The sequence below is a fragment of the Onthophagus taurus genome, chromosome 3, assembly GCF_036711975.1.
Source record: "Onthophagus taurus isolate NC chromosome 3, IU_Otau_3.0, whole genome shotgun sequence".
NCBI classification, from domain to species: Eukaryota; Metazoa; Arthropoda; class Insecta; order Coleoptera; family Scarabaeidae; genus Onthophagus; species Onthophagus taurus.
In genome coordinates this window covers 6,191,700-6,219,406 of record NC_091968.1, presented here as the reverse complement: position 1 = coordinate 6,219,406, position 27,707 = coordinate 6,191,700, and the positions used below count along the sequence as shown (strand labels likewise).

General features: G+C 32.2%; 1 protein-coding gene across 1 annotated transcript; it reads left to right on the top strand.

Moving 5' to 3' along the window:
• The first annotated feature begins 15 nt into the window (after nt 1-15).
• LOC111420669 (E3 ubiquitin-protein ligase listerin) lies at nt 16-27,500 on the top strand. The gene is made up of 11 exons (XM_071195133.1): nt 16-156; nt 218-1,150; nt 8,349-9,350; nt 9,403-10,874; nt 15,943-16,123; nt 16,185-16,684; nt 23,554-23,837; nt 23,898-24,115; nt 24,173-24,361; nt 26,978-27,145; nt 27,202-27,500. Exons 1-11 carry the CDS (start codon nt 109-111, stop codon nt 27,259-27,261), a joined length of 5,055 nt encoding a protein of 1,684 aa, XP_071051234.1. The 5' UTR covers nt 16-108; the 3' UTR covers nt 27,262-27,500.
• The last annotated feature ends 207 nt before the right edge of the window (nt 27,501-27,707 follow it).

The following is a 27,707-nucleotide window of genomic DNA, read 5'->3' as shown; positions in this document are numbered from 1 at the left end:
ATCGTAAGATGACGCCACATTACATAACCTAAAAGGAATTTCTCAAAATTTGACATTCCTAAACATATAACAGATTTTCTTGATTATTCGGTTCGTAACGGAATAGAAATGGGTGGCAAACACAAACAGGCGCAGAGAACTAAAAACAACGCACGAGTAAGTCTAATTTTAGTCGATTAGTGTTGTAATTTGTTACAAAAACATTTCTAACCTCTAGCCATCGAGCTCGGGTCGCAGCGCTGAACTACTTGGTAGTACAATACCCCAATTCACAGGTTTCTCGACTATTAAAGAAACCCCATACGTTTTTCCCTCTTACGGTTCTGGTATGGAAGAAATAAATGTGAATATCGATTCATCTTTTCAACTTGTTTTGAAGAAAATGAGTAAGAAAGATTCAACGACAAAGTTAAAGGCGCTTCAGGAATTTACAGAATTAGTAACGTCTTCTGAACAAGAAGCTGTAAAAGCTGTGTTAGTGTTTTGGACGAGGATTTATTGTGTATTGGCTACAGATACGGAACATAAAGTTCGTGAAGCTACCCAAATTGCACATTATCAAGTTGTTTTGAAAGTTAAAAGAAATCTTGCGCCACATTTGAAGCAATTAATCGGGCCATGGTTTACATCCCAATACGATACTTACGCTCCAGCTGCTTCAGCGGCTATAAAATCAATCGAAGATGCTTTCCCTAAGAATAAAGCACAAGAAGCCATCGTGTTCTGCCAAGAAGAAATATTGACTTATATTTACGAAAACTTAATGGTGCATACATCAAAAAGTTTAAATGTAACAAATGTTTTAAAAGAAGATGCTGATGCTAAATACGAACGGGTGGTTATTTCAAGTTTGATGGGTTACGCTTTGTATTTGGATAAATTGGATAAAGAACAAATAGAGAAAGCTAAAGAAAAAAATTTAATGATTACCTCAAATCAAATTTTTTGGAAGTTTTGTAAGAATGAAGCCGTACCGATTAGAAGTGCTTGGTATAATGTTTTAAAATCGCTTTGCCAAAAAGTTCCTGAGTTTATAATCAACAATTCAAAGGAAGTTGTTAATTCTGTGTTTCAGAATTTAGATGAGAGTGAACCTACCGTTTTATTTGCAGTTTGGGAGGCTACTTTACTTGTTATAACAACAGTTGAGGTAATAATTATAAATATGGGAAAAGAACTAAAAACATTTGGGTTTAATAACTAATAACAACTAAAACTAGAGCTAATATACAGGTGTCCAAAAATGACGTGTAAAAATATGAAGATTTAACTAATCTATATGCAAAATTGCTTAGTATAGCCATTAAAGGGCTTTAAAAATTCATTATGAATCAAAAATAAAACGAAAAATATGAATACTGCTGACAAGTTTAAGTGACATAAGCTGTTTTTGTTTTTAAAATTGATCATACCTAGCCAACTATTAAAAAAACGTTATTAGTGCTATTACTACACCTTACATCACTGATTCGCGCTTGTGGGGATTTAGAAAATATTTTTTTGTGGCTAAAACTGTTCATTTAACTGAAATTAAACTATTCAGAAAAAAAATAATGGTAGTGTTTATACAGGGGGTTAAAAAAATATGGCTTCATAATAATTTATTGTGACAAAGTTTTTAAACACCCTATAATTTTCAAAATTAGTGTTTATTCCACAAATAGCTGTATAGTCTACTGATAGAAACGCATGACCAAAAAATGAATAAAATCCAATTACTTATTTAAAAAAATTTAAAAATAAATATTATTTTTAAAGCCCTCTAGCGGCTAAACTAAGCAATTTTGTATATGGATGAGTTAAATCATCATATTTTTGGTTAAGGTACTTGTGGTCTTCTGTTGTACACGTCATTTCCGGACACCTGTATACAGGCTGGTTCAGTTTTTAATTGGAAAATTTTACTAACCATAAGATGTAGTACTTGCCAAAATAACACAAGTTTTTTGTATAAACATGGGATCACAAGTCTTTTGTTTTCGATCTATGAGCTGTCAAAGTTGAGCCAAAAATTTACGTTTTCTTTTGTATTTTGGCTGTAAGTAAACCGTAGAATTTGAAACTTTGTACGTATTTACTACTGGTTAAGACCTTATTTTCAAGCATAGCTTACACTTCCCTAGCGCCGAAGGGGGTGAAAAGGGGGTGAAAAATCAAGGGGGTGATGAAATTCACCACCCCCTTGATTTTTTTTATAAGAACTTTTTAACACTATGGAATATTAGCATAAAAAAATATGGGTTGTAAAGCTCATTGTTTAGTGTCTAGTTAGCTCATGTTTAGCTAAGATTATTCTAAAAGTTGGCTCTGAAAACATGTAAGTTTCATTTACGCAGAATCCTCATAATTGTTGTTGATTATCAATAATTTTTGACTTATCAAGAAAGAGTATCAATTTTTTAATATTGTTTAAAACAACATAATTTGTTGAGACAGAGATTCATCTTATTTACGGTTTTTCTTATGAAAATCACAATTAATTGTTGTTATTTAGTTAGAACTAGATCCTAGTAAGTGCACAACTTCCATAGCCAGCTATAAAGAAAAAAACTTTTTCAATAATAGCATCGCTTTACAGTACAATGTAGCATATTTTAAATTTCATCCCCTTAGAGGGCGCTAGGGAAGTTACATACATACATACATACATACAAAATTTCAAGTTCTACGGTTTACTTATACCCGAAATAAAAGATAAAATGTAAGTTTTTGGCTCAACTTTGACAGCTCATAGCTCGAAAACAAAAGAGTTACGACCGTATGTTTATACAGGGTGCGGTAAAACTCCCTCCCTAATTTGAAGGTTGAATAAAAAACAGATGGTAAAAATTAACGAAACTGTATTAACATGAATGGAATCTACAGAATGAGGAAGAATGGGGAAGTTAAGTTATTATGTTTTACAAGTTTCTTTTTTTGAACAGTATATCGCTCAAGTGTTTTGTGAGTAACAGTCCGTTAACTCGGATCGATACATTCAAATGCTTCAAACTTTTATGGCACCACGACTCAATGCGCTACAGATTCAACAGGATGTGTGGTTTCAGCAGAACGAGGTCACTGCTCACACAAGCAGGAGATCTCTTCAAGAACTGAGGCAGGTGTTCCTAGAACGCTTGATGTCTTTGCGCGGAGACATCCACTGGCCAGCACAATCCCAGACCTTACTCCCAGTGATTTTTTTCTACGGGGGTTTCTTAAGGCTGTAGTTTACAAACGTCGGCCCTAGACTCTGCCACTCCTAGGACAAGTGAGTCAAGAAAAGATTGCTCGTATTCCTCAAGAAATGTTGTTTAGCATAATGGCGAACTTCTAAACTCGGATTCGACAATGCATTGATAACGAAGAAAATGACTTGAGCGGAAAAAAGGAACTTGTAAAACATAATAACGTAACTTCCCATTCTGCAAATTCCATTCATGTTAATACAGTTTCGTTAATTCATACCATTTGTTTTTTATTTAACCTTCAAATTAGGGAGGAAGTTTTCCCGCACCCTGTATAAAAAACTAATGTATAGGCAAGTACTACATCCTAGTAAAGTTTCCCGATTAAAACCTGAACCATCCTGTATACAGGGTGTGTCAAATGTCTGTAATATAGACAATAACTTCGCCATTTGTGGTTTTAAAGAAAAATGTTCCAAATAAAAAAATCTTTATTAATTGTGGCACATTTTTTGGCGATATTTACTTGTTTATATTTTAAATGGGATGCATATGTTTTTTTGCATATTTTGATAGAGGATAAATCCCTCTACGCGATGAACATAAGAAAAAAATCGAGAAAAAAATTCGTTCTCTAAAAATATTAAATCAGCAAATTACAATCAAAGTAGACGCCGAAATAACGCTGTTGACAGCTTAAAATGTCAAAAAATTGACAGTTTAAAGAAATATGGCGCAATTAAGCGAACGACAAAGTATCCAAATATTAATTCAATTAAAATTTTATTCAAATTCGGTATACGGAGGTTTTTTGGCATGAGAAAGACGATTATGGATTCCGTTTTATTATAGCCGGTAGAGGGCGCTCTGTAACGTATTCTTTACGGATTAAAATAACAATAACTTTTCTGACAGTATACTTTTTGGCTTTTTAAATAAAAATTCTCATTCTCGGTACTTTTTTAAGCAAAAACGGTGCTCTTATCAAAATGCGCTAAAGTTGATCGTTTTCAAGATAATCTGCTTTTTATTATTCGATATAGACCATTTTTTTTAGAGGATTGTGAAAGACATTTATAATAATGTTTGCCATTGAAACAAAATAGGTAACTAATGTTTTAGTTTATTGTATCAAGTGTCAAATCACCAGTAGTTGTTGATCAGTGTTAAATTAATTTTTCTTATTCTTTAACGTGTTAAATTCAATTTTCTTGTTTATTAACGTGCTAAATTCATTACTCTTTTTCCTAATCGTGTTAAACTGTTTTTTTTTCATTTTTTAATTTTTTGTTTGCTGTATAAAAACTTTATAAATTCATTTTGTTTATGGGTAATGGGTTTTATGGGGTGTATATGGAAATTCAGCAGAAGTAGTCCTAGAGTATAGGAGAAGATATCCAAATAGAAGACATCCGCATCCTTCTGTGTTTGTGAAAGTGCATAGACAAATAGTTGAACAAGGGCTAAATAATGATAGGTAGATCGTAATAATGACAATGTTAGAGTGCAAAGAGGCTTTAGAAGAAGAATTTTGCGTGAGTTCGAGGGCGTCTCTCCAGAGGTGGCGTCTCTGGGTCTACGAGTGTTAGAAGAGTTTCGAATGCCTTACGAATATCTACGGCGCGTCTTTATCGCCTTTTAAAACATGATCATAGACATGCTTATCATTTACAACCCTTGCAAGGATTGTAACGTTTTGTCGGTGGATTCGCTAAAGCATCAGCCAACAATTGAGATTTTTTAAATGTAATGTGGAACGATGAATCGTGTTTCACAAGACTTTGCATTGTAAACTTTCACAATTTACATGTTTTGGTATCCCTACGCAATTCGGCGACGAAACTTCCAACATAAATTTGGTGTCAACGTCTGGGTAGCTGTTTATAATAATCATCTTTTCGCCCTATACTTTTTGCCACCACAACTAACCGCTGCGGCTTTCTTGTAATTTTTGGTAGCTGAACATGCCAATATGTGGGATGACATTGATTTAGCTTTAAGAAGAAACGCCTGGTGTCAACTTGATGGTTGTCCACCTCATCATAGTAGGATGGTAAGAAATTGGCTAGACAACCTTTCCTTTAAAATGGATTGGTCGTGGCGGACCAGTCGCATGAGCACCACCATCTGCAGGTTTTAATTCAATGGAACGAACTTATTAATAGGATTAGGAATGCTTGTAATGACATCAGGCCGTTTTTAAATACCATTACTTTCTCTATTTTTTTCTTTTATTATTTAGATTATTATTTGACACGTGATATAATGAACTAAAACATTAGTTAGTTAACTAATGTTATCTACTTTGTCTCCATGACATACATTGTTTTAACTATCTTTAATTATACTCTTAAAAAAATGGTCTATATGGAATAATAAAAACCGGATATTCTTGAAAACGATCGACTCTAGCGCATTTTGATAAGAGTAGGTAACCTTTCTGCTTAAAAAAGGACAGGGAATAAGAATTTTTATTCAAAAAGCCAAAAAGTATACTGTCAGAAAAGTTATTATTATTTTAATCCGGAAAGAATACGTTAGAGAGCACCCTCTACCGGCTATAGTAAAACGGACTCCATAATGGTCTCGTGTCTTTCTTATGCCAAAAAACCTCCGTTTCTCAAATTTGAATAGAATCAGTTGAAATACTAAATGTGTATTTCACTATATTAAATATTGAGATTAAATATTGTATATAGTAGAAACCACGAGAGCTGGCAGTGACAGATCGCTTAAAAATGGTATGAATCAAGATATGGACGTACGACTTAGATTATTTCACCACATACATTTAAATGTAGGTTATGTTAGTAATGGAGGTTATATGTCAAACATTGTCAAAGATATTATTTAATGATTTTCCTTTCAAAGAAAACATTTTCGGCTTGTGAAAACACTGACAGATTCATGACAACGCTCACAAGCCGTTTCGATTTGAGGTTATAATTATAGAGTTACATCCCTTAGAAGAACAGACGTACTTTTTCGACGTGGCTATTTGAATTGTACAGCAGACATATTAAACTAATGCTATCTCTTTCTAACACACATTACTCTCTAGCGGTTTGTGAACTACGTATGCCATTTGTAAGAGCGGAAAATGATGATTTACTGCCAGCTCTCGTGGCGTCTACTATATTAAATAAAAATCAATTAAAAAATTTAATTTGAACCCTCAACATATGTTCCATCGTCTACCAAACCTTTTCGCACAACCGACACTACCTCCCCACATCATCCGCCAAATACCTGTTCGCTCTCTCCTTATTACCACACCGAAATCTGGCTACCAACCCCTTCCCTTCCTCACTCCCGTCCTTCACCAAGTATTTTGAAAGTCCTTCCGTCATTATGTCTCCATATCTTTCCTCTCTTATCTGCGTCCTTCTCTCCTGCCTATGGACGTTCCTATCTCTGTCACTTATCTTCCCCCACATCAACACCCCTTCCCTTCTTCTGTTGTTTATCTCTGCCTCCGAATAACCTGACCTTTTATAATATTCCTTCCTCTCTCCATTACCATATCTAATCTTCCAATTCCTAACTTCCTTCCAACGCTCCCCCAAGATTCCGCAGTATGGTCTTTTATCTATTATTTTTTCATATTTAATTGCTCTTCTGCCCGCCTCCACCCTCATTTCATCCACTTTCACTTCCTTCCTCACAATATACCCCGGTGTCTATCTCTCCAGACCCAGAACTCACCTCCAGTACCGATTCTGTACGTCCTCCAGAATATCCTGCCTCTTCCATCCCCAAACTTTCGTCCCGTACATCATTGCATTCCTCACCAACCCATCAAACATGATCTTTCTCTTTCTGATGTCCCTTCCAAACACTCTGTCATCCCATCACCTTATTTGCCCTTTTAGCCATCTCCCTCACATGCGCCGCGTCCTTGCTATCGCCCCTGTACCAGTACCCCAGATAAGTTAATTCTCTCACCTCCTCAATCTCCATCTCCATTCTTCCCTCTTTTTCACCTCCAACTTCTTCGCCGTTGGAAATAATTTACAATGTATAATCTAAACGCGTGTGTCTAGCGCAATGAAATTTGGTATGGAGAGCGGCGCAACTCTGCCACTTCGGTCTCTATAGCGACAGAATGTTCCACTTGGAAGGGCGGCTCAGTCAACAATGCCGAGACAGAAAAACTTGAAACTCGCTAAATAAACTCGTCTACAGTAAACCTTTATGCTCCGCAAATATTATGGATTTATCTTCACGCGTTCAGATTATACAGGGTGTGCTCATGAATTATTTCCAACAGTGTAGCTCTCCAAGTCTCTCACCATCCCTCTCATTTCCGTCGCATTCTTCGCCACAACCACCATGGCATCTGCGTATGCTAGCACGTTAATCTTTCTTCCTTCCATCACCACTTCTATTTGTCCCTTCTCCAGCCTAGCTTCCAAATCTGCCGTATACAGGGAAAAAAGGCTGGGGCTCAGTAGACATCCCAGTCTCAGACTCCTCCCTGTCCAAAACGCTTCGCTCATCGCTTTTCCTACTCTAACTCTAGCTGTCGTTTCTCTGTATATCTCCTTCAAACTCCTCCTGTCCATCTCCTCCCACAACTTCTCCATATCCACCTTTTGAATGCCGTCTTCAAGTCTATGAATAGGGCATACAAAAAACGTTATCGATCGCCCCTCTACCTTTCCTAAAACCTGCCTATCCATCCAGCAACATCTCCTCTATCTCAATCTCTTCCTCCAATCTTCCCAGCAGTATCTTCGCATAAATGTGGTATGAGGAGTTGAGTAGGCTGATTCCCCTTCACTGCTCTCTTACTTCCCTTTTTGTCTACTGAACATATTATACCCATCCTTCAACCGTTTGGAAACTCTTCCGCCCTCTACACATTGTTCAACGTCTCTAACAGCTTCCCTCTCACCTTTCCTGTCGCCGCCAACCATACCTCGTTCTGTACCTCCCCCGGTGCCTTTCTCCTCCTCAACCCCCTCAAAAATGTTGTCAAATCTTCCTCAGTTGTCTCCTCCTCCGTGACTGCCTGCCTATCATCTACCCTTCCCAACAAATTCATAAAGTGACTCCTTCATTCTGCCATCTATACTATATCGTTACTGAACTCCTCCTTTCCCTTCCTCCTAATAACAACTAAAATTAGAGCTAACAAATATAATAGATTTTTAATGAAATTGAATAATTTTGTTATAGAATTGGTGGACATACGTCAGCATAGAAAAATTAGTTCTTCCAAAACTATATAAATTACTTCGTGAAGCAGGACGAGGAAATGCTACGATGATATTCCCAAATTTATTACCTTTATTATCAAATTTACCACCGACGATAGATGCGGAAACATTTTATTTCAAATATTTTGATAACCTCCAAACAGGATTAAAATTAAAAACCACGATTTCAATCAGATCAGAATCCACAGCAATTTGTACAACGTACATGGAATGTTTACAATATTTAATAATGAAAAATCAATCCAACATGTATTTATGTGAAAAATTAATTAAAACCGAATTACTTCCAATGATTGAATGGGGTTTAATGGAAAATCAATCCGTTTATAAATCATTATTTAATCAAATTTCAAATTTAGTCCAATATTGGCATAGAAATCGAAACGAAACCGATTTTTCTAATTACGGAAAATATTTAGATTATTTTTGGAGTAACGTTCAATCGTTATTCGAAGGGTTATTAATGAACGAGGAGCAAAGTCGCGAAAAAAACGCTTTATCCGAATTGGCACTGAAACAAATTGAATTTTTAATGTCCTTGAAACACATTTCGAAACCAAAAAAGCAAATGAAAGTGCAATTTACAGAAAATTTAATCACTACGGAACAAAGTACCATTAAATCAAAAGAAAAATGTGATGAAACTTATTTAGATGCGTTAAACGGCTTGGTTTTTAAACTTTGCGAGTTGTACGTTAACGTTATAAATGAGAGGCTTTCTAAAGAATTAGTCGAGCATTTATACAGTGTTATTACCGAATTTGAAAATAAAAACTTTTTCTTTAAATTAAACGAAGTAATCAATAAAGATGGTGCTCTAGTAGATTTATACGATAATTTATTATCGAAATGGTTAAATTCCGGGTATATTTGTACCGAATCTGTGGTTGGATTGGTTTTTATTTTATTAAAATATTGCGAAAATAAAGATAAATTAAAGATATTGGAATCTTTCGAAACTGTATGTTTTATTTTATTTTAATTAAATTAATTATTAATTAAATTTGTTTTAGTTACCAATGGATCGTTTCGGTTGGTGCTTACAAAGTGCTTTATCTCATCCTTATAATCAAGACGATGTTATTCACGAATGGTTGAGTAATCCGAAAGTTGATGAGTACTTAGTGAAATTAGCCCAAGATATTGTTAATTCAGAAAGCGAAAATGATGCGAGTAATTTGTTAAAAATGGCTTTTACTGAAGGAGAACAAGGCGAATTATTCGTTAGTAACTCCACCGTTCAAAAAATCATCGAAATTCTCACAAAATGCTTAAAATCCCCATTAGAACATATGCACTCTTTAGATAACACCGGCAGTTTCACCGCTTATCTTTGTTCGATTTTATATACAGAGAATAATAAATTAAAATACGGAAGTGATTTATTAAAAGAAATCTTTAAATTACTTTGTAACGCCAAGTACGAAAAAGATACAATAACAAAAGATACAATTTGGGAATTGCAAACTTCCGTTTACGATTCAATCGAGATTTTATGCGGCGTCGTTTCGATTGATGAGGTAAAAGAAATTATTTTGGACTTCTCAAAAATAATTGAAACGAAATTATTCGGTTCTAATAAAAGGTTGGATATCGAATCGGTTTATAATTTAATTATGGGGTTAATTAAAAGTGTTAAAACGTCTGATGAACAAATTTATACCGCCGAGTTGTTGTTTGATAAAGAATTTATAAACGATTGGAGGAAAAAAATTGTTGAAATGGGAACTGTTGGTGAATATATTAATGGGAAATTATCATCACCAAATGAAAAACTTAACGTTTCCTCAGACCAAATTAATTTGGAGAATTTATTAATGTTTTCTGAATATTTACTTTTAAAATTAAAAATTTATTCTACCTGTCTTGCTAGGTTTAATTTAATTTTCGAACCAGATGAGGTAACTAATGAAGTTAATATTAATGAATTAGAAAAAGAAAAGGAAGATTACGAAGAAGAAATTGATGATGATATTGATCCAACTTTAGTAATCGAACAAACAACGGATGATTTCGATATTTTATGCCACCTTTTATATGATTACACCCTTATCGCAACAATTTTAGACAATTATAAATGCACGGATATTTATGACCAATTACAAGATGTTTCAATAACTTGTTTTGTATATCTTGAAAGTATCATAAAAAAACTTGATGATATTAACGAATATTTATTGATGAAAATCGAGCAATGTTGGTTATGGGAAAAAACGATTTATGATTATAACGTTTTATTTAAAAACCAATCGAAATTAGGTTTTTATAAATGGTATAACGATCGAAGTAAATTGTATAATATTTCTTGGAAAAATATAATCGGGGATATCCCATCGAATAATCGTTTAAAAACCAAAGTGCCTTTAATAGAAGAAATTGTAGCTTTTAGGAACTTTTCGAAAGGGGAAAATATGGAGAAAGTTGATGAGTTATTTTTGAAAATTGAAGATTATAAAAAAAGCGTTGGGGAAGAATTTTATGGATTGTATAAATGAGTATAAATCAGGTTTGGGCATTTTTGCACTACCACTGTTCATATAGTAATAGTTAAAATGCAAAATTCATTGTCACTGAAAATTTAGTCATAGTGAAAAAAAATCCACTATCACAAAACTTTTAGTGAAACATGACATTTGAATTTATAATTCTCAACCTAATAATGACTAATAGATGAAAAAAATTGTAGTAAAAGTTTTTTAGTTTCATAGATATCCGATATAATTGGCGACATCTAGATAATGTGTTTCCTGGAATATGGATACGTCGAGATGGTAAAATAGTTTGGTCATAGTTACTCATGGCTACTGGTATTTTCATCATGTCAACAAATCTGAAGTAGTTAAACTTTAAGTAATTTTTCTCGAAAATTTTCTTATGTAAGCAATATTAATATTGACTGTACTAGATTCAGAAAAAATCTGCTTTCATATTCCGTAATAAAAATGGCAGATTCCCGTTTGAAAAAAATACCAATGTCGTCATAACTCGCTTAAAAATGGCGGAAGAAATTTAAAAGCTACACCAAACAATTTTATTGCAAAAAATTTGAATCTTTAGACCCGTTTCAGGGATGTTTCCATAAATCGTTTATAATGATTTTATCGCCTATATTCGTTACTTTACGGACATACTGTATATTGTATATTTAAATAATTCTCCTGTACTGAGTAATCACACGCGGTAGAAAAGTGTTATTTATTTAAACTTATCATTTTCCAGAAATATCTACACATATTTCGATTTTTATAAGATTTTGCAACATTTTCCAAATATATCTAGAGATTTTGCAACAATTTCCTAAAATGTTCAAATATCTCCTGTTATTTCTGAGTGAATCGAAAGCTTTTAAAGGATATTTACAGAAATTGTACCAATTTCCAAGAATATCCAAGAAAACAAGATATCCATACCTAGGATTTTAACGATTCTCAAAGATTCATGTAAGCATTTCCAAGTATTCCCATAAGATTTTCAAAGATACCATCCGAATTTCTCAGGATTTTTGAGGAATTCAACGAGTTTCCAGAGATTTCTATAGATATTCAGGTTTTCTAAAAGGTTTTATGAACATTTCCAAATACATCCTAGGATTTTGTAGCAATTTTCTAAAATTTTCAAATATTATTATAGTATTTTTAGAGGTTTCAAGGAATATCCATAGATTTTTACGAATTTCTTAGGATTTTTGAATGTATTCAAGGTTTTTAAATGATTTTTAGAAAAATTAGAAGGATTTCCGAGGATATCCAGGGATTGTTAGGAATGGCGAGGATTTTTAATTCTTCCCAGATACTTATGTAGGCATTTCTTAGTATTTCTAGGAAATTTCCCAAAGATTTCAACGAACTTTCAAGTACACCATAAAAATTTCTCAGAATACCTAAGATTATCTAAGATTTTACAGAGATTTCTACAGAATTTAAAGTTTTTAGAAGATTTTATAGGCATTTCCAAACACATATAGGGATTTTGAAACGATTTCCAAAAATTTTTATATACAACTAAGTATTTCTAAAAATTTTGAGGAATTTAAACATATTTTCAAAGCTATTTCCAAGGATATCCAGTTATTGTTAGGAATGCCGAGGATTTTCAATTCTTCCCAGACACTTATGTAAGCATTTCTTAGTATTTCTAGGAAATTTCCAAAAATTTCAACGAACTTTCAAGTATACCATAAAAACTTCTCTGAATACCTAAGGTTATCTAGGATTTTGCAGAGATTTCTACAGAATTTCAAGTTTTTAGAAGATTTTATAGGCATTTCCAAACATATCTAGGGATTTTGAAACGATTTCCAATAATTTTCATAATCAACTGGGTATTTTTAAAAGTTTTAAGGAATTTAGACACATTTTCAAAGCTATCCATCGATTGTTACGGATATCTTAGGATTTTTGAGTGTATCCAAGGTTTTTGATTGATTTTTAGAAAAATTGGAAGGATTTCCAAGGATATCCATGGATTGTTAGGAATGCCGAGGATTTTTAATTCTTGCCACACTTATGTAGGCATTTCTTAGTATTTCTAGGAAATTTCCAAAAGATTTCAACGAACTTTCAAGTATACCATAAAAATTTCTCAGAATACCTAAGGTTATGTAGGATTTTGTAGACATTTCTACAGAATTTCAAGTTTTTAGAAGATTTTATAGGAATTTCCAAACACATCTAGGGATTTTGAAACGATTTCCAAGAATTTGTATATACAACTAAGTATTTCTAAAAATTTTAAGGAATTTAGACACATTTTCAAAGATATCCATTGATTTTTATGGATATAAAAAAAAATTAAAGATTTTTGATTGCATCCAAGGTTTTTGATTGATGTTTAGAAAAATTGGAAGGATTTACAAGGATATCCAGGGATTGTTAGGAATATCGAGGATTTTTAATTCTTGCCAGACACTTATGTAGGCATTTCTTAGTATTTCTAGGAAATTTCCAAAAGATTTCAACGAACTTTCAAGTGTACCATAAAATTTTCTCAGAATACCTAACGTTATCTACGATTTTGCAGAGATTTCTACAGAATTTCACGTTTTTAGAAGATTTTATAAGAATTTCCAAACACATCTAGGGATTTTGAAACGCTTTCCAAAAATTTGTATATACAGCTAGATATTTCTAAAAATTTTAAGGAATTTAGACACATTGTCAAAGCTATCCATCGATATTTACAGATATCTTAGGATTTTTGAGTGTATCCAAGTTTCTGATTGATTTTTAGAAAAATTAGAAAGATTTCCAAGGATATCCAGTGATTGTTAGGAATGCCGAGGATTTTTAATTCTTCCCAGACACTGATGTAGGCATTTCTCAGTATTTCTAGGAAATTTCCAAAAGATTTCAACGAACTTCCAAGTGTACCATAAAAATTTCTCAGAATACCTAAGGTTATCTAGGATTTAGCAGAGATTTCTACAGAATTTCAAGTTTTTAGAAGATTTTATAGGAATTTCTAAACATATCTAGGGAATTTGAAACGATTTCCAATAATTTTTATTGTCAACTGGGTATTTCTAAAAATTTCAAGGAATTTACACACATTTTCAAAGCTATCCATCGATATTTACAGATATCTTAGGATTTTTGAGTGTATCCAAGGTTTCTGATTGATTTTTAGAAAAATTAGAAAGATTTCCAAGGATATCCAGGGATTGTTAGGAATGCCGAGGATTTTTAATTCTTCCCAGACACTTATGTAGGCATTTCTCAGTATTTCTAGGAAATTTCCAAAAGATTTCAACGAACTTTCAAGTATACCATAAAAATTTCTCAGAATACCTAAGGTTATCTAGGATTTTGCAGAGATTTCTACAGAATTTCAAGTTTTTAGAAGATTTTATAGGAATTTCTAAACATATCTAGGGAATTTGAAACGATTTCCAATAATTTTTATTGTCAACTGGGTATTTCTAAAAATTTTAAGGAATTTAGACACATTTTCAAAGCTATCCATCGACTTTTACGGATATCTTAGAATTTTTGTGTGTATCCAAGGTTTTTGATTGATTTTTAGAAAAATTGGAAGGATTTCCAACTATATCCAGGAATTGTTAGAAATGCCGAGGATTTTTAATTCTTCCCAGACACTTATGTAGGCATTTCTAAGTATTTATAAGAAATTTCCAAAAGATTTCAATGAACTTTCAAGTATACCATAAAAAATTCTCAGAATAACTAAGATTATCTAGGATTTTGCAGAGATTTCTACAGAATTTCAAGTTTTTAGAAGATTTTATAGGAATTTTCAAACATATCTAGGGATTTTGAAACGGTTTCCAAATATTTGTATATACAACTAGGTATTTCTAAAAATTTTGAGGAATTTAGACACATTTTCAAAGATATCCATTGATTTTTATGGATATCTAAAGATTTTTGATTGTATCCAAGGTTTTTGATTGATTTTTAGAAAAATTAAAAGGATTTCCAAGGATATCCAGGGATTGTTATTAATGCCGAGGATTTTTAATTCCTCCCAGACACTTATGAAGGCATTTCTCAGTATTTCTAGGAAATTTTCAAAAGAATTCAACGAACTTTCAAGTATACCATAAAAATTTCTCAGAATACCTAAGGTTATCTAGGATTTAGCAGAGATTTCTACAGAAATTCAAGTTTTTAGAAGATTTTATAAGAATTTCCAAACACATCTAGGGATTTTGAAACGCTTTCCAAAAATTTGTATATACAGCTAGATATTCCTAAAAATTGTGAGGAATTTAGACACATTTTCAAAGATTTCCATCGATTTTTACAAATATCTTAGGTTTTTTAGTATATCCAAGCTTTAAGATTAATTTTTTAGAAAAAATGGAAGGATATCTAGAGGTTATTACAAATGTGCACGATTTTTAGTTATTCCCAAAGATATATGTAGGCATTTCTTAGTATTTTCAGAAGATTTCATAGAATTCCTAAGATTATCTAGGATTTTGAAGAAAACTTAAAAAAATTGATGTTTTGCTTACTATTGAAAGTACTGGAAGTAGATAAACTACTTGGAGTAAACAAATAGTTCTTCAATTACTTCTTATGTCAATCAAGTAACAAGTGTTCAGTACTTTTTAAGGTAAATACTGAAAGTACAAGTATTAAGTACCTACAATTTGAAAGTACTGGCAGTAAACTACTTAAAGTAGAAAAGTACTGAATACTTTACTTGCAGTACAGTTTTACTGCAAGTAGTTCAACTGTGGTGTATAGGCGGTGTAATTACACGATGTCATTAAGTCAATGTAGCGAAATTAATCACGACTTCTTTTTTGAACGACTTTTCTACGACTTATTAATACATTTCCTTATACTGCTTAAGCTTATATGTATAGTCTTATTTTTATTCTTCAAGAAGCAGTGTTATGTTAATGAAAAATGTTAATTATCACTAAAGGTTTTCACAATCACCAAATATTCAGTGATAATGAAATTCGTGTTTTAACTACCATTGAAGAAGTAATGGTAGTGAAACGCTTATTGCATTTATTTTTTAGTGCATTATGCCCAACCTTGGTATAAATGTGGGTTCACAATATAATAATTTATTTTTAGAAACTTTGCCATATGGAGTGATACAGAGAAATCAACCGAAATCTTGCGTTTTTGCATAGAAATCTTAGACAATTTCGATATTGACAACTTAAACGACCAACATTGGGATTTCATTATAATATCATTAACATCATGGGCTTTAAAAATTTCCGATATCAAAGTTGTCTATAAAAATATCCAGGTAAGTAATTATTAAAATAAATCTAAAAACAAAAAAATAAATCTATTAATTCCAATTTAAGATTCAATCTTTTATTGCGTCCGTGTATAATTTATTCGCCCGGATAGAACGTTATTTAAAACAATTAGATCCAAATTCAAAACGAGTTAAGGAATTTCAAGATGTTTTTGCCGAAGACGTTCATAATAGTTTTATGGAGATTTGGCTTTATCTCACTGAACAAGTTTTGAAAGATGTTCAAGTTAAGACGACACTTTTACCGTTTCTTCAACACATCGGGAGCGTGATTAAATATGTAAACCATGAGTATATTTTCAAGAAGGATGATAATTATTGGACGAAATTAACGAAGCAATGTTGCGCGTTATTGGTGAATCAATCGAGTATTTTACAAATGTGGGGTTATGAAATGTTGAAAGTTTTAAAGCCGGGTTTTATCGAAATGGATTCGCAAACTTTAAATTCGAACACTCCGAATGAGAAAGGATTAATTCTTGAGAAATTTAAGAATATTTTGCATAAAACTCAAGAGATTGTGCATATTTTGTTAAGTGCCATGAAGTAAGTTTTTATTTTTATCAAATTTTAATCAATTTTTTCCTTGAAGGCTGCGATATTATAACGTAAAAAAGTAAAGTTTTTCTCCATCACGTCCAGTTTTCGAGATATCCCCAAAAATGTGGAAAATCTTAAATTAAGAAACATAATAACGGTTCATGTTCAGTATATTTGAGCCTAACGCAACTCAACAAATTCAATATTTTGGCATTTTTCCCTTTTTTCACTTAATCGCAAAACTAGTGTACCGTCACCGTAACACAAAAGAACTATATATGTACAAAAAAGTTTGCTATTCTATCCTGTAGAACATTTAATTCTCTAAATATCGAAGTATTAGACACCATGGTCGAACGTATTTTACCAAAGATATCGTTAATTTATAAGAATCGTGAATTGAAACCCAAATTTTTAACTTTATGAACTTTTAAAAATCATAAAAAATTTAACTCTTAAGATATCATGATATATTTTTAGTGATTTATAGAGGAAAGTGTGTACTTCTTTATGAACTAAACCGTATTTGAAAACATCAATTAGTTTTTGAGATAATTTTTAAACTCATCCAAAATTTTGAATTTTTAAACAATTTATTTCAGCGTTTTAAAAAACAATCGCGAAAAATCGAATTCTTAAGATACATGGATGACACATTGATGTTTTATAGAAGAAAGTACGTACTTTATCGTGAACAAAACCGTTCTTGAAAATCTCTATCCATTTTTGAGATAATAATTTTTGAATTCAACCCGAATTCCCAGTTTTGAATATCGTAACATTTTTTTCCATCACTTTTAAAAAATCGCCTAAAATCGAACTCTTAAGATATGTGGATGAAACGTTCGTGAGTTATAGAGGAAAGTACATACTTTTCTATGAATAAAACCGCACTTGAAAATCGCTCTCCATTTTTGAGATAATAATTCTAAACCGAACTCAAATTTTTAACTTTTTGAAAAAATTTAACTTTTAAAAAATGATACAAAATTAAACTCTTAAGATAACATAATATATTTTTAACGAATTTAAAAATGGTAAACTAGGTGGCCACGTAACAGGACCATGGCCAATCCAATTATTATCAAATCTGTCATCTAAGTATGCTCGAGTAGCACGTGCATAATGTGCTGGTGCTCCATCACGCATAAAGGTCATCAAATGCCTCAGTAAGTTCATTTTCAAATGGAGCTAATAACTGGTCACTTATAACTGTGGTCCATACTTTAACACTGAATCGCCACTGATGATGCGTTTCTAGTATTGCATGGGGATTGTCATCACTCAAAATGTGCGAATTATGGATGTTAAAAGTTCCGTTTTGAGTAAAAGTTGCTTCATCCGTAAACACAATGTTTATGGAAAAGTCGACGTTTAGTCAAAAAATCTATTGTTTTTCGCTATAATTTTATGTTAAAGCTTGAAAAGTGTTGTAGTGATACGGATAAAGCAACTGCTCCCATGCAGCGAACGATTATTTTCTTGTACAGAAATCTTTCTAATGCTGGTTGAGGCATTTTCATCACTGCTTCTTAAAACTGCTTCTTCTAATTCCACATGAAGGGGTTAATTATTATAAAAAAATTAGAATTAATGATGTTAACAATAGGTCAATTTATGTAACTAAAACTTTGAATATCTCAACAATGGACTATTTTCGGGCAAATGTTTATTAGGCTTTTTTTGTCAATTTTTGATCAGAGAATACGCTGGTGAAGTATTGTACAATTGTTGCGGGACACCTGTACAAGAAAGTGTGCACGTGTTCACGAACTAAAGTCTATTTGAAAATGTCAATTAGTTATTGAGATAATAATTTTTAAATTCATCCAGAATATTGAATTTCTAAACAATTTATTTCAGCATTTTTTTAAAAAATCACGAAAAATCGAATTCTTAAGATACATGGATGACACATTGATGTTTTATAGAAAAAAGCACGTACTTTATCATGAACAAAACCATTTTTGAAAATCTGTATCCATTTTTGAGATAATAATTTTAAACCGAATTCAAATTTTTAACTTTATGAACTTTTAAAAAATGATAAAAAATTTAACTCTTAAGATAACATAATATATTTTTAGTGATTTATAAAAGAAAGTGTGTACTTCATCGTGAATTAAACCGTATTTGAAAATATCAATTAGTTTTTGAGATAATAATTTTTAAACTCATTCAGAATTTTGAACTTTTAAACAATTTATTTCTGCGTTAAAAAAAAATCGTGAAAAATCGTATTCTTAAGATACATGAATGACACATTGATGTTTTATAGAAGGAAGTACGTACTTTTTGTGATCAAAACCGTTCTTGAAAATCTCTATCCATTTTTGAGATAATAAATTTGAATTCAGTTCAAAAATATTCAAAAAAAGACTGTTTAGCAAAACAAGGTTTTAATACATAAAGAAGTGGAGTTATTAAAAAACATATTTTCCCAAAAAGTAATTGTTTTTTAACATTTAGAATTTCTTTTCAAAAAAAATCTAGCAGGTAAACGCGCGAGTTCTTAAAAACTTTTTCCAAGAATGTTATTGTTTGTTTTATTTAAAAATAATAATAGTGATTTCAGTGAATGTAATGTTCATACTTAGTGTCTGGAAAAGTTAAAACACCTCTTATTAAAAAAATTGTTCGTAATAATGTTTCAACAATGCAGTTAAAATGGCAAAAAATTAAATTTTGCACGATTCTCGTAAATTAACGATATATCCGGTAAAATACATTTAACCATGGTGTCCAATGCTTCGATATTCAGAGAATTAAATGTTCTACAGGACAGAATAGCTAACTTTTTTGTTCATATATACCGTATTTTCTCGAATGTAATCCACCTTTTTTACAAATTTTATGTGCTCTAAAATCAAATGCGGATTACAATCGGGTGCGGATTAGATTTGCAGTCGTATAGTTGCAATTTGGAAAATAGTAAAATAAAATCACATTATAACAATAACACTTTATTAAGGGTTTTAGAACGATATTTACATTTTTATGTATCATTTTCTTCCCATATTACGTCATCTTCGGATCAATACAGATCAATTCGGATTATACAAAACTTCTTAAATGATGTTATAATATTGTTTTCAGGGAACGTTTTCCATGTCGCCTACACTCACTGAGCAAGTTCAGAAGCTCCTTTAATTGCTCCCGGTTTTGTTAATTCTCGAGTTTGTTAATATACATATACATACACAGGTTGTAGTATGGATGTTATTCCACCAGGTATTATTATGACGAGAAGTCTAAACCAAGGGCAATCAGTCTATGATTAATTAATATCCTTATTTAATAATCCTCCTGGTCTAAGACTCCATACTTGTCTTAATCATTCCATCATCAGCTTTTTCATTATCCATCCTTTTTGTTGTGCCCTAACTAGGACTTTTTTTTTAGGACTTTAAAACTTTTTCCCTATCACTTGTTACTGCTAGCATCAATGTTATGCGCAATTTTTCGCAACCACACGTTTATAAAGAAATTTCCCACACACCTCTGCTTTCCAGTGTGTAATTGGGTGGCATATCCAGATATACTACCATTTCGTTGACATTTACAGTTTGAGACAAATTGAAATTTTCTTGAAAATCATTAGGAGCTTTTGGGAAATTGTAGTTCTGCGCCTCAACGATAACACCATTCGGCGCATAAATCCCACAGTCCAACCTCGGCTAGTATTAAAAATTTTTTAGTCTCTCCTATCGTTTTTCTTGAGAAAACTAGAAAACTGCCTCGTCAATTTCATGAAATCGTCTCTCCTTTGGCTCGGTAAATTTTTTGCACGATGCCTCACAGTCTGCAATAGCTACCTTGTCTTTCCGCAACAGCCGCAACGTTACTCTCATTAACAGCAAAAATTGTACCAGCTTTTCGATTTCCTTAACGCTAACTTAATAACTCTTTTAACTTCGCTGTATAGAAGAACTTCTTCGATTTTTGCAACTTTTTTTTATAATTACGCTATTATACAGGGTGCCCATTATGTATGGAATATAGTATATATCTTGGTAAGTATCAACTTTACAAAAAAACATTTTATACAAAAGTTGTTTAATATTTGATTTGCCATAATAAGACACCATTCAATTGTTTTTATTTCAGAAAACAAATGAGCAACGAATAACATTTAATTTTTTTTAAATGGCAATGTACCCTTTCGTTAGGCTCATTTTATAGAGATTTTTTTTCTCTTTACGATGACGTAAAATTTTAGTACCCTTATATTAGAAAATTTTTGAAAAAAATGTAAAAACAGTTTATTAAGTTAATTTTGCCAATAACATGAATCTAGATATCCGAAATCTTATTTGTCCTAACAATTGAATGTAAGCTATTGAATGTGACAGAATCTTGTTTATTTAAATAAGTTGGTAGATCAAAAAAGAAAAATGGTTCATTTAACAGAAACTGAAAGCATAGAAATTTTAATTATGGTCAGTTATGGGGATCGCAAACGAACACAATTAGAAGTATGTGAAATTTTCAATGAGCGTTATCCACATCGAGAACCAATCACTCAATCAGTAGTTAGCAAAACTTCGAAACGTTTTAGGGAAACTGGTAACGTTAAAGATCTGCCAAAGACTGGTCCGCAGAGATCTGCAACGGATGAAGATAAAAAGATCGATATTCTCATAGAAATCGAAGAAAATCCAAACATTTCAACTCGTCAGTTATGTTTAAACCATGCTCTAAGTAAAGGTTCAATACACAAAATATTACATGCAGAAAATTTACATCCGTACAAACCGACTTTATTGCAAGAATTATCCGAAGATGACTACGGTCGACGTGTTGAATTTTGTGAATTTATGATGGAGCGAATCAACAGCAATCCAAATTTTCTCAATAATATGGTTTTCTCTGACGAGGCTACGTTTTGTTTAAATGGTAATGTAAATAAGCAAAATTCTCGATATTGGGCCGCTAAAAATCCCCATTGGATGATTCAAAATCATACTCAAACAACACAGAAATTAAACGTATGGGTGGGAATTTGTGCAGATCACATAATTGGACCTTTCTTTATTCGAGGTACTCTAACTGGTCACCATTATTTACAATTATTGCAACAGCAAATTATCCCAGCTTGCCAAGAAAATCTTGATGATCTTTGGTTTCAACAAGATGGGGCACCGCCCCACTATCATTTAGATGTACGCCGATATTTAGATACGGTATTTCCGGCCTGTTGGATAGGCAGAAGAGGGTCTGTAGAGTGGCCATTCCGATCTCCCGATCTTACACCTTACGATTTCTTCTTCTGGGGATATTTAAAATCTAAAGTTTATGTAAAACGACCTCAAAATCTGACAGAATTAGAGCAACGAATAAAAGATGAAGCTGCAGCTATTTCTCCCAGATCGCTAAGAAATTCTTTTCAAGCCTTTTATGATAGATTGGGCCACTGCCTTGCAGTTAATGGTGAACATTTTGAACATTTATTGTCGTGAAAACCATTTTAGTGCTAATTTCGTTTTGTCTTCAAAGTTTAATAATTTTCATTTACACTAATTTTTAGTATATTTGTTTTATTTTGTATGTAGATTTAATTTACGGTAATAATTCGAGGTAGTTGACGATTTCGGATATCTAGATTAATGTTATTGGTTAAATTTTCTTAATAAACAATTTTTACATTTTATGCAAAAATTTTCTGATGTAAGGGTACAAAAATTTTACGTCATCATAAAGAGAAAAGAAATCTCTATCAAATAAGCCTAATAAAAGGGTACATTGCCATTTAAAAAAAATTAAATGTTATTCGTTGCTCATTTGTTTTCTGAAATAAAAACAATTGAATGGTGTCTTATTATGGCAAATAAAATACTAACCAACTTTTGTATAAAATGTTTTTTTATAAAGTTGATACTTGCCAAGATATATACAATATTCCATACATAATGGGCACCCTGTATGTATAATTAAGCACACACCACGTTCGAGCTATTACGAGGGCAGTATATGAACTGAATTGAAAATTATATTTATTTTCCAATTTTTTTTGGCTTGGTAAATTTAAAGTCTAGTCTAATAAAAACTCATCGTAAGCAAGGTTTCTTTAGGCGCATTAGCGTCAGTCAACGGAAAAAGTATATATTTATGATCAACAACAAGCATGGTTTTGGTGTTGTCGAACTGCTCAAAGAAAGATGCGGATTACATTCGCAAACTAAATTTTTTTACCACTATGCATTTTTAAAATCGGGGTGCGAATTAGATTCGAGTGCGGATAAGATTCGAGAAAATACGGTAATTCTTTTTTGTTACGGTGCGATTAAGTGTAAAAAAATAGGAAAAATGCCAAAAAAACGGATTTTGTTGAGTTGTTTTAGGCTGTATCAAAATAACAGAAGATCCGATTAATACCATCAATATCTCAAAATATTCGTCTGGATCTCTACTTTCTAGGGATGCAACATCGCTCATAAAAACATCGATATTAGGACACCGAAGTTGCTAAGAGTGGCAAATATTTCATTGCTCGTTTATACAAACATGAAAATAATGGTCGATTATTTTATCAAACATCGAAGATAAAATATCGTTCATAATGAACGATATATCAATGTTTTATGGACTTCAACATCGATGTTTATGGACGATACATCGATACTTTCAAAAAATCGATGTATCGTTTGCATCCCTACTACTTTCATGTCCATATAACTAGAGAAGCACACTATACAAAATAAGATATATACTGAACATGAACCGTTACGTTTTTTAATTTACGATTTTCCACATTTTTGAGGATATCTCGAAAACTGTACGTGATGGAGAAAAACTGAAGACAGTTTCAGAAACATTCTTCAACATTTTTCTTGTAAACTAGTGTTAATGAAATTATTTTTTTTGTTTTTAAATAGATTGGGAGAAGATAGCTGTAGAGTACAACCCCACACCGATTCTTACACTTACACCTTCGCTTATACATTACTTTGGGACTTTCTACATTTATTAAGCGAAGCATCTTCAGCTGATTTGCGTTTTGAATACGCTGAGTGGTTAAAAAATAATAATTATTTAAACAAATTATTGGTACATTTATTTAAATTAATGCCCGGGGAAGTTTTATTTTATGTGCCTTCAGAATCGAAAATTAAGCCGTATTCGGATTATTTTAGAAGCAAATTTGAGTTATCAATGTTCGGTAATACAAAAAAAATAATAAAAAATGTACCTAATTTAATTAATTAATTGGTTTTAATAGAACCAACAAGTAGTTCAACTTTAGAAAGAATCGTTTGTTGGGTCTTTTTTATGTCCATGTCGCAATTACCAGCTTTCGTACGCCAATGGTGGACTGATTTAGAATCGAGAAGTAGTCAAATCGTTGAGAGGGTTACATCTGCGTATGTTTCACCTCAATTGTGTAATGAGGAATTAGAGGATGTTGCGCAACATGAAACTAAATTCAAAAATATGGTGGTAAGTAACCAAAAAAGATCTAATTAAATTAAATATATAATTAATTATTTTTTTTAGATAAAAATTCATCCAACTGTACGAGAAGTTGTAGCAATTTACACTGTTGATGATATTCAAATGGATTTGGTGATAACTTTACCGGTTAATTACCCTTTGGTGGGGCCTGATGTTCAATGTAACAAACAAATTGCGGGGTCTTCTCATAAAAATTGGTTAATGCAACTCAAAAAATGTTTGAGATATCAGGTAAGAATTATTTTATTAACCTTCGAGCGGGCTCGCTGTCATAAAATTTATGACAATTTTTGTATTTATAATATTTCTCCTTATATTATATATCTGAAGACGCACAGCTAATCCCGAAACTTTCTAGATGTGTTCTAGTTTTATACCAGCACTATCACTACAATTAACACAAGACCTAGAACTAGAATCATTCGGGTTTAGCCGTCTTAAGAGACGTGCGGCTAAACACAAATGAGTCTAGTTCTAGGTCTAGTGTTAGTTCTAGTTTTATACTGGCGCTATCACTAGAACAAACACAAGACCTAGAACTAGAATCATTCGGGTTTAGCCGTCTTGAGAGACGTGCAGCTAAATCCGAATGTTTCTAGTTCTCGGTCTAGTGTTAGTTCTAGATTTATACTAGCACTATCACTAGAACTAACACAAGACCTAGAACTAGAAACATTCGGGTTTAGCCACACGTCTCTCAAGACGGCTAAACCCGAATGATTCTAGTTCTAGGTCTAGTGTTAGTTCTAGTTTTATACTAGCACTATCACTAGAACTAACACAAGACCTAGAACTAGAATCATTCGGGTTTAGCCGTTTTAAGAAACGTGCGGCTAAACTAGAATGTTTCTAGTTCTCGGTCTAGTGTTAGTTCTAGTTTTATACTAGCACTATCACTAGAAGTAACACAAGACCTAGAATCATTTGTGTTTAGCCATCTTGAGAGACATGCGGATAAATCCGAATGTTTCTAGTTTTAGGTTTAATGTTAGTGCTAGTGACAATGGTAGGTAGCGCTAGTTAGTATAAGAAATCATTATGTTGCATATTTTTATTGAACTAAAACTAGAACTAGCACTAGACCTAGAACTGGAAGGTTTCGAATATTTCTAGTTCTAGGTCTAGTGTTAGTTCTAGTTTTATACTAGCGCTATCACTAGAATTAACACAAGACCTAGAACTAGAATCATTCGGGTTTAATAATAAATAATAATAATCTTAATTTGTTTATCAATACAACACAAAAACGTCAAGAAAAGAAAACCAAATAGAAAAAATATCAAACAATAAATGACATGTAAAACAAAGAAAAAACCTTAATTGAAAATATTGCTACAGTTCAAATATTCATCATTCAAGAGTCGTATAGAAGCATTTTTTTGTTTAGCCGTCTTAAGAGACGTGCGGCTAAACCCGAATGAGTCTAGTTCTAGGTCTAGTGTTAGTTCTAGTTTTATACTAGCGCTATCACTAGAACAAACACAAGACCTAGAACTAGAATCATACAGGTTTAGCCGTCTTAAGAGACGTGCGGCTAAACCCGAATGATTCTAGTTCAAGGTCTAATGTTAGTTCTAGTTTTATACTAGCACTTTCACTAGAACTAACACAAGATCTAGAATCATTAGGGTTTAGCCGTCTTGAGAGGCGTGCGGCTAAACCTGAATGGTTCTAGTTTTACGTCTAATATTAGTTCTAGTGACAATGGTAGGTAGTGCTAGTTAGTATAAGAAATCATCAGCAGACGCACGGCATCCGCAAATGCACGGCTGAACCCGAATATTTCTAGTTCTAGGTCTAGTGTTAGTTCTAGTTTTATACTAGCACTATCACTAGAATTAACTCAAGACCTAGAACTAGAATCATTCGGGTTTAGGCGTCTTAAGAGCCGTGCGGCTAAACCCGAATGAGTCTAGTTCTAGCTCTAGTGTTAGTTCTAGTTTTATACTAGCACTATCACTAGAACTAACATAAGACATAGAACTAGAATCATTCGGGTGTAGCCGTCTTAAGAGACGTGCGGCTAAACCCGAATGAGTCTAGTTCTAACTCTAGTGTTAGTTCTAGTTTTATACTAGCACTATCACTAGAATTAACACAAGACCTAGAACTAGAATCATTCGGGTTTAGCCGTCTTAAGAGACGTGCGGCTAAACCCGAATGAGTCTAGTTCTAGGTCTAGTGTTAGTTCTAGTTTTATACTAGCTCTATCACTAGAACTAAGACAAGACCTAGAATCATTTGGGTTTAGCCATCTTGAGAGACGTGCGGATAAAACCGAATGTTTCTAGTTCTAGGTCTTGTGTTAGTTCCAGTGATAGTGCTAGTATAAAACTAGAACTAACACTAGACCGAGAACTAGAAACATTCAGGTTTAGCCGTTTTGAGAGACGTGCGGCTAAACCTGAATGTTTCTAGTTTTAGGTCTAATGTTAGTTCTAGTGACAATGGTAGGTAGCGCTAGTTAGTACAAGAAATCATTATGTTACATATTTTTATTGAACTAAAACTAGAACTAACACAAGACCTAGAACTAGAACTGCATTGATATATTGCGACTTCTATGAAATTCCGTAGAAAATTCCTAAATTATGTAGTTTGTAAATGTTATTAGATTTGAAAAATTAATCGACTTCATTTTATGTTTTTAACAATTGTTTAATATAAGTTAAATATTTTTACTTTAGCAAAATGTGTGTTTTAACAGTTTTATTAAAAATAACGTAATACATATTAATACGGACCTGATGTCATAAAATTTATGATACGCGGCTACTCGTGTTATAAAATCGGACACGCCCGCTCGAATGTAAAAAAAAAATTAATAAAATCCAATTTTTGATTTAGAATGGAAGAATTTGGGATGGATTATCATTATGGAATACCAGTTTAAACAAGAAATTCGATGGTGTTGAAGAATGTTATATATGTTTTGCGGTTCTTCATCAAGGAACCTATCAATTACCAAAGTTATCCTGTCAAACTTGTAGAAAAAAGTTCCATTCGGCTTGTTTGGTATGCATTTATAAAGGGATAAATCTCAAAAATAAACATATTATTATCTGTTTTAGTACAAATGGTTTAGTACCAGTAACAAGAGTACATGTCCGATTTGCAGAAATTTATTCTAAAAAAATAAATAGGAAATGGGGGTATTTATATAATTATTATTTCATTATATTTGTGATCTTCAAGTTTAGCGTGATGATGAGTTGTTACATATTTTGTCAAAATTTTAGAGAAAGTATTTTTATTCATGCTAAATCTAGATCATGAATGTCATATTTTTATTTTGTCTTGTTTTGAAACAACGTTTTTTTTTGTGTATATACTTTACAATAGAAGAATAAATAAAAAGATTTTTAACATATTGTGTGATTTAATTTGACCATAAAAAAATAAGCATCTTCTAGATCTTGCCATATTTATTAATATAAATGAAGGAGATCTTAGAGATTTAATCGCTAAATATTTAATGTTTATTATTATACTTTTAGAAGTACATTTGAGATGTTTGACTTGTGTAGGTAGTTGAGAAAAGAGCTTTTATTGGACGGAGCTGTATGATGGAAAGTTC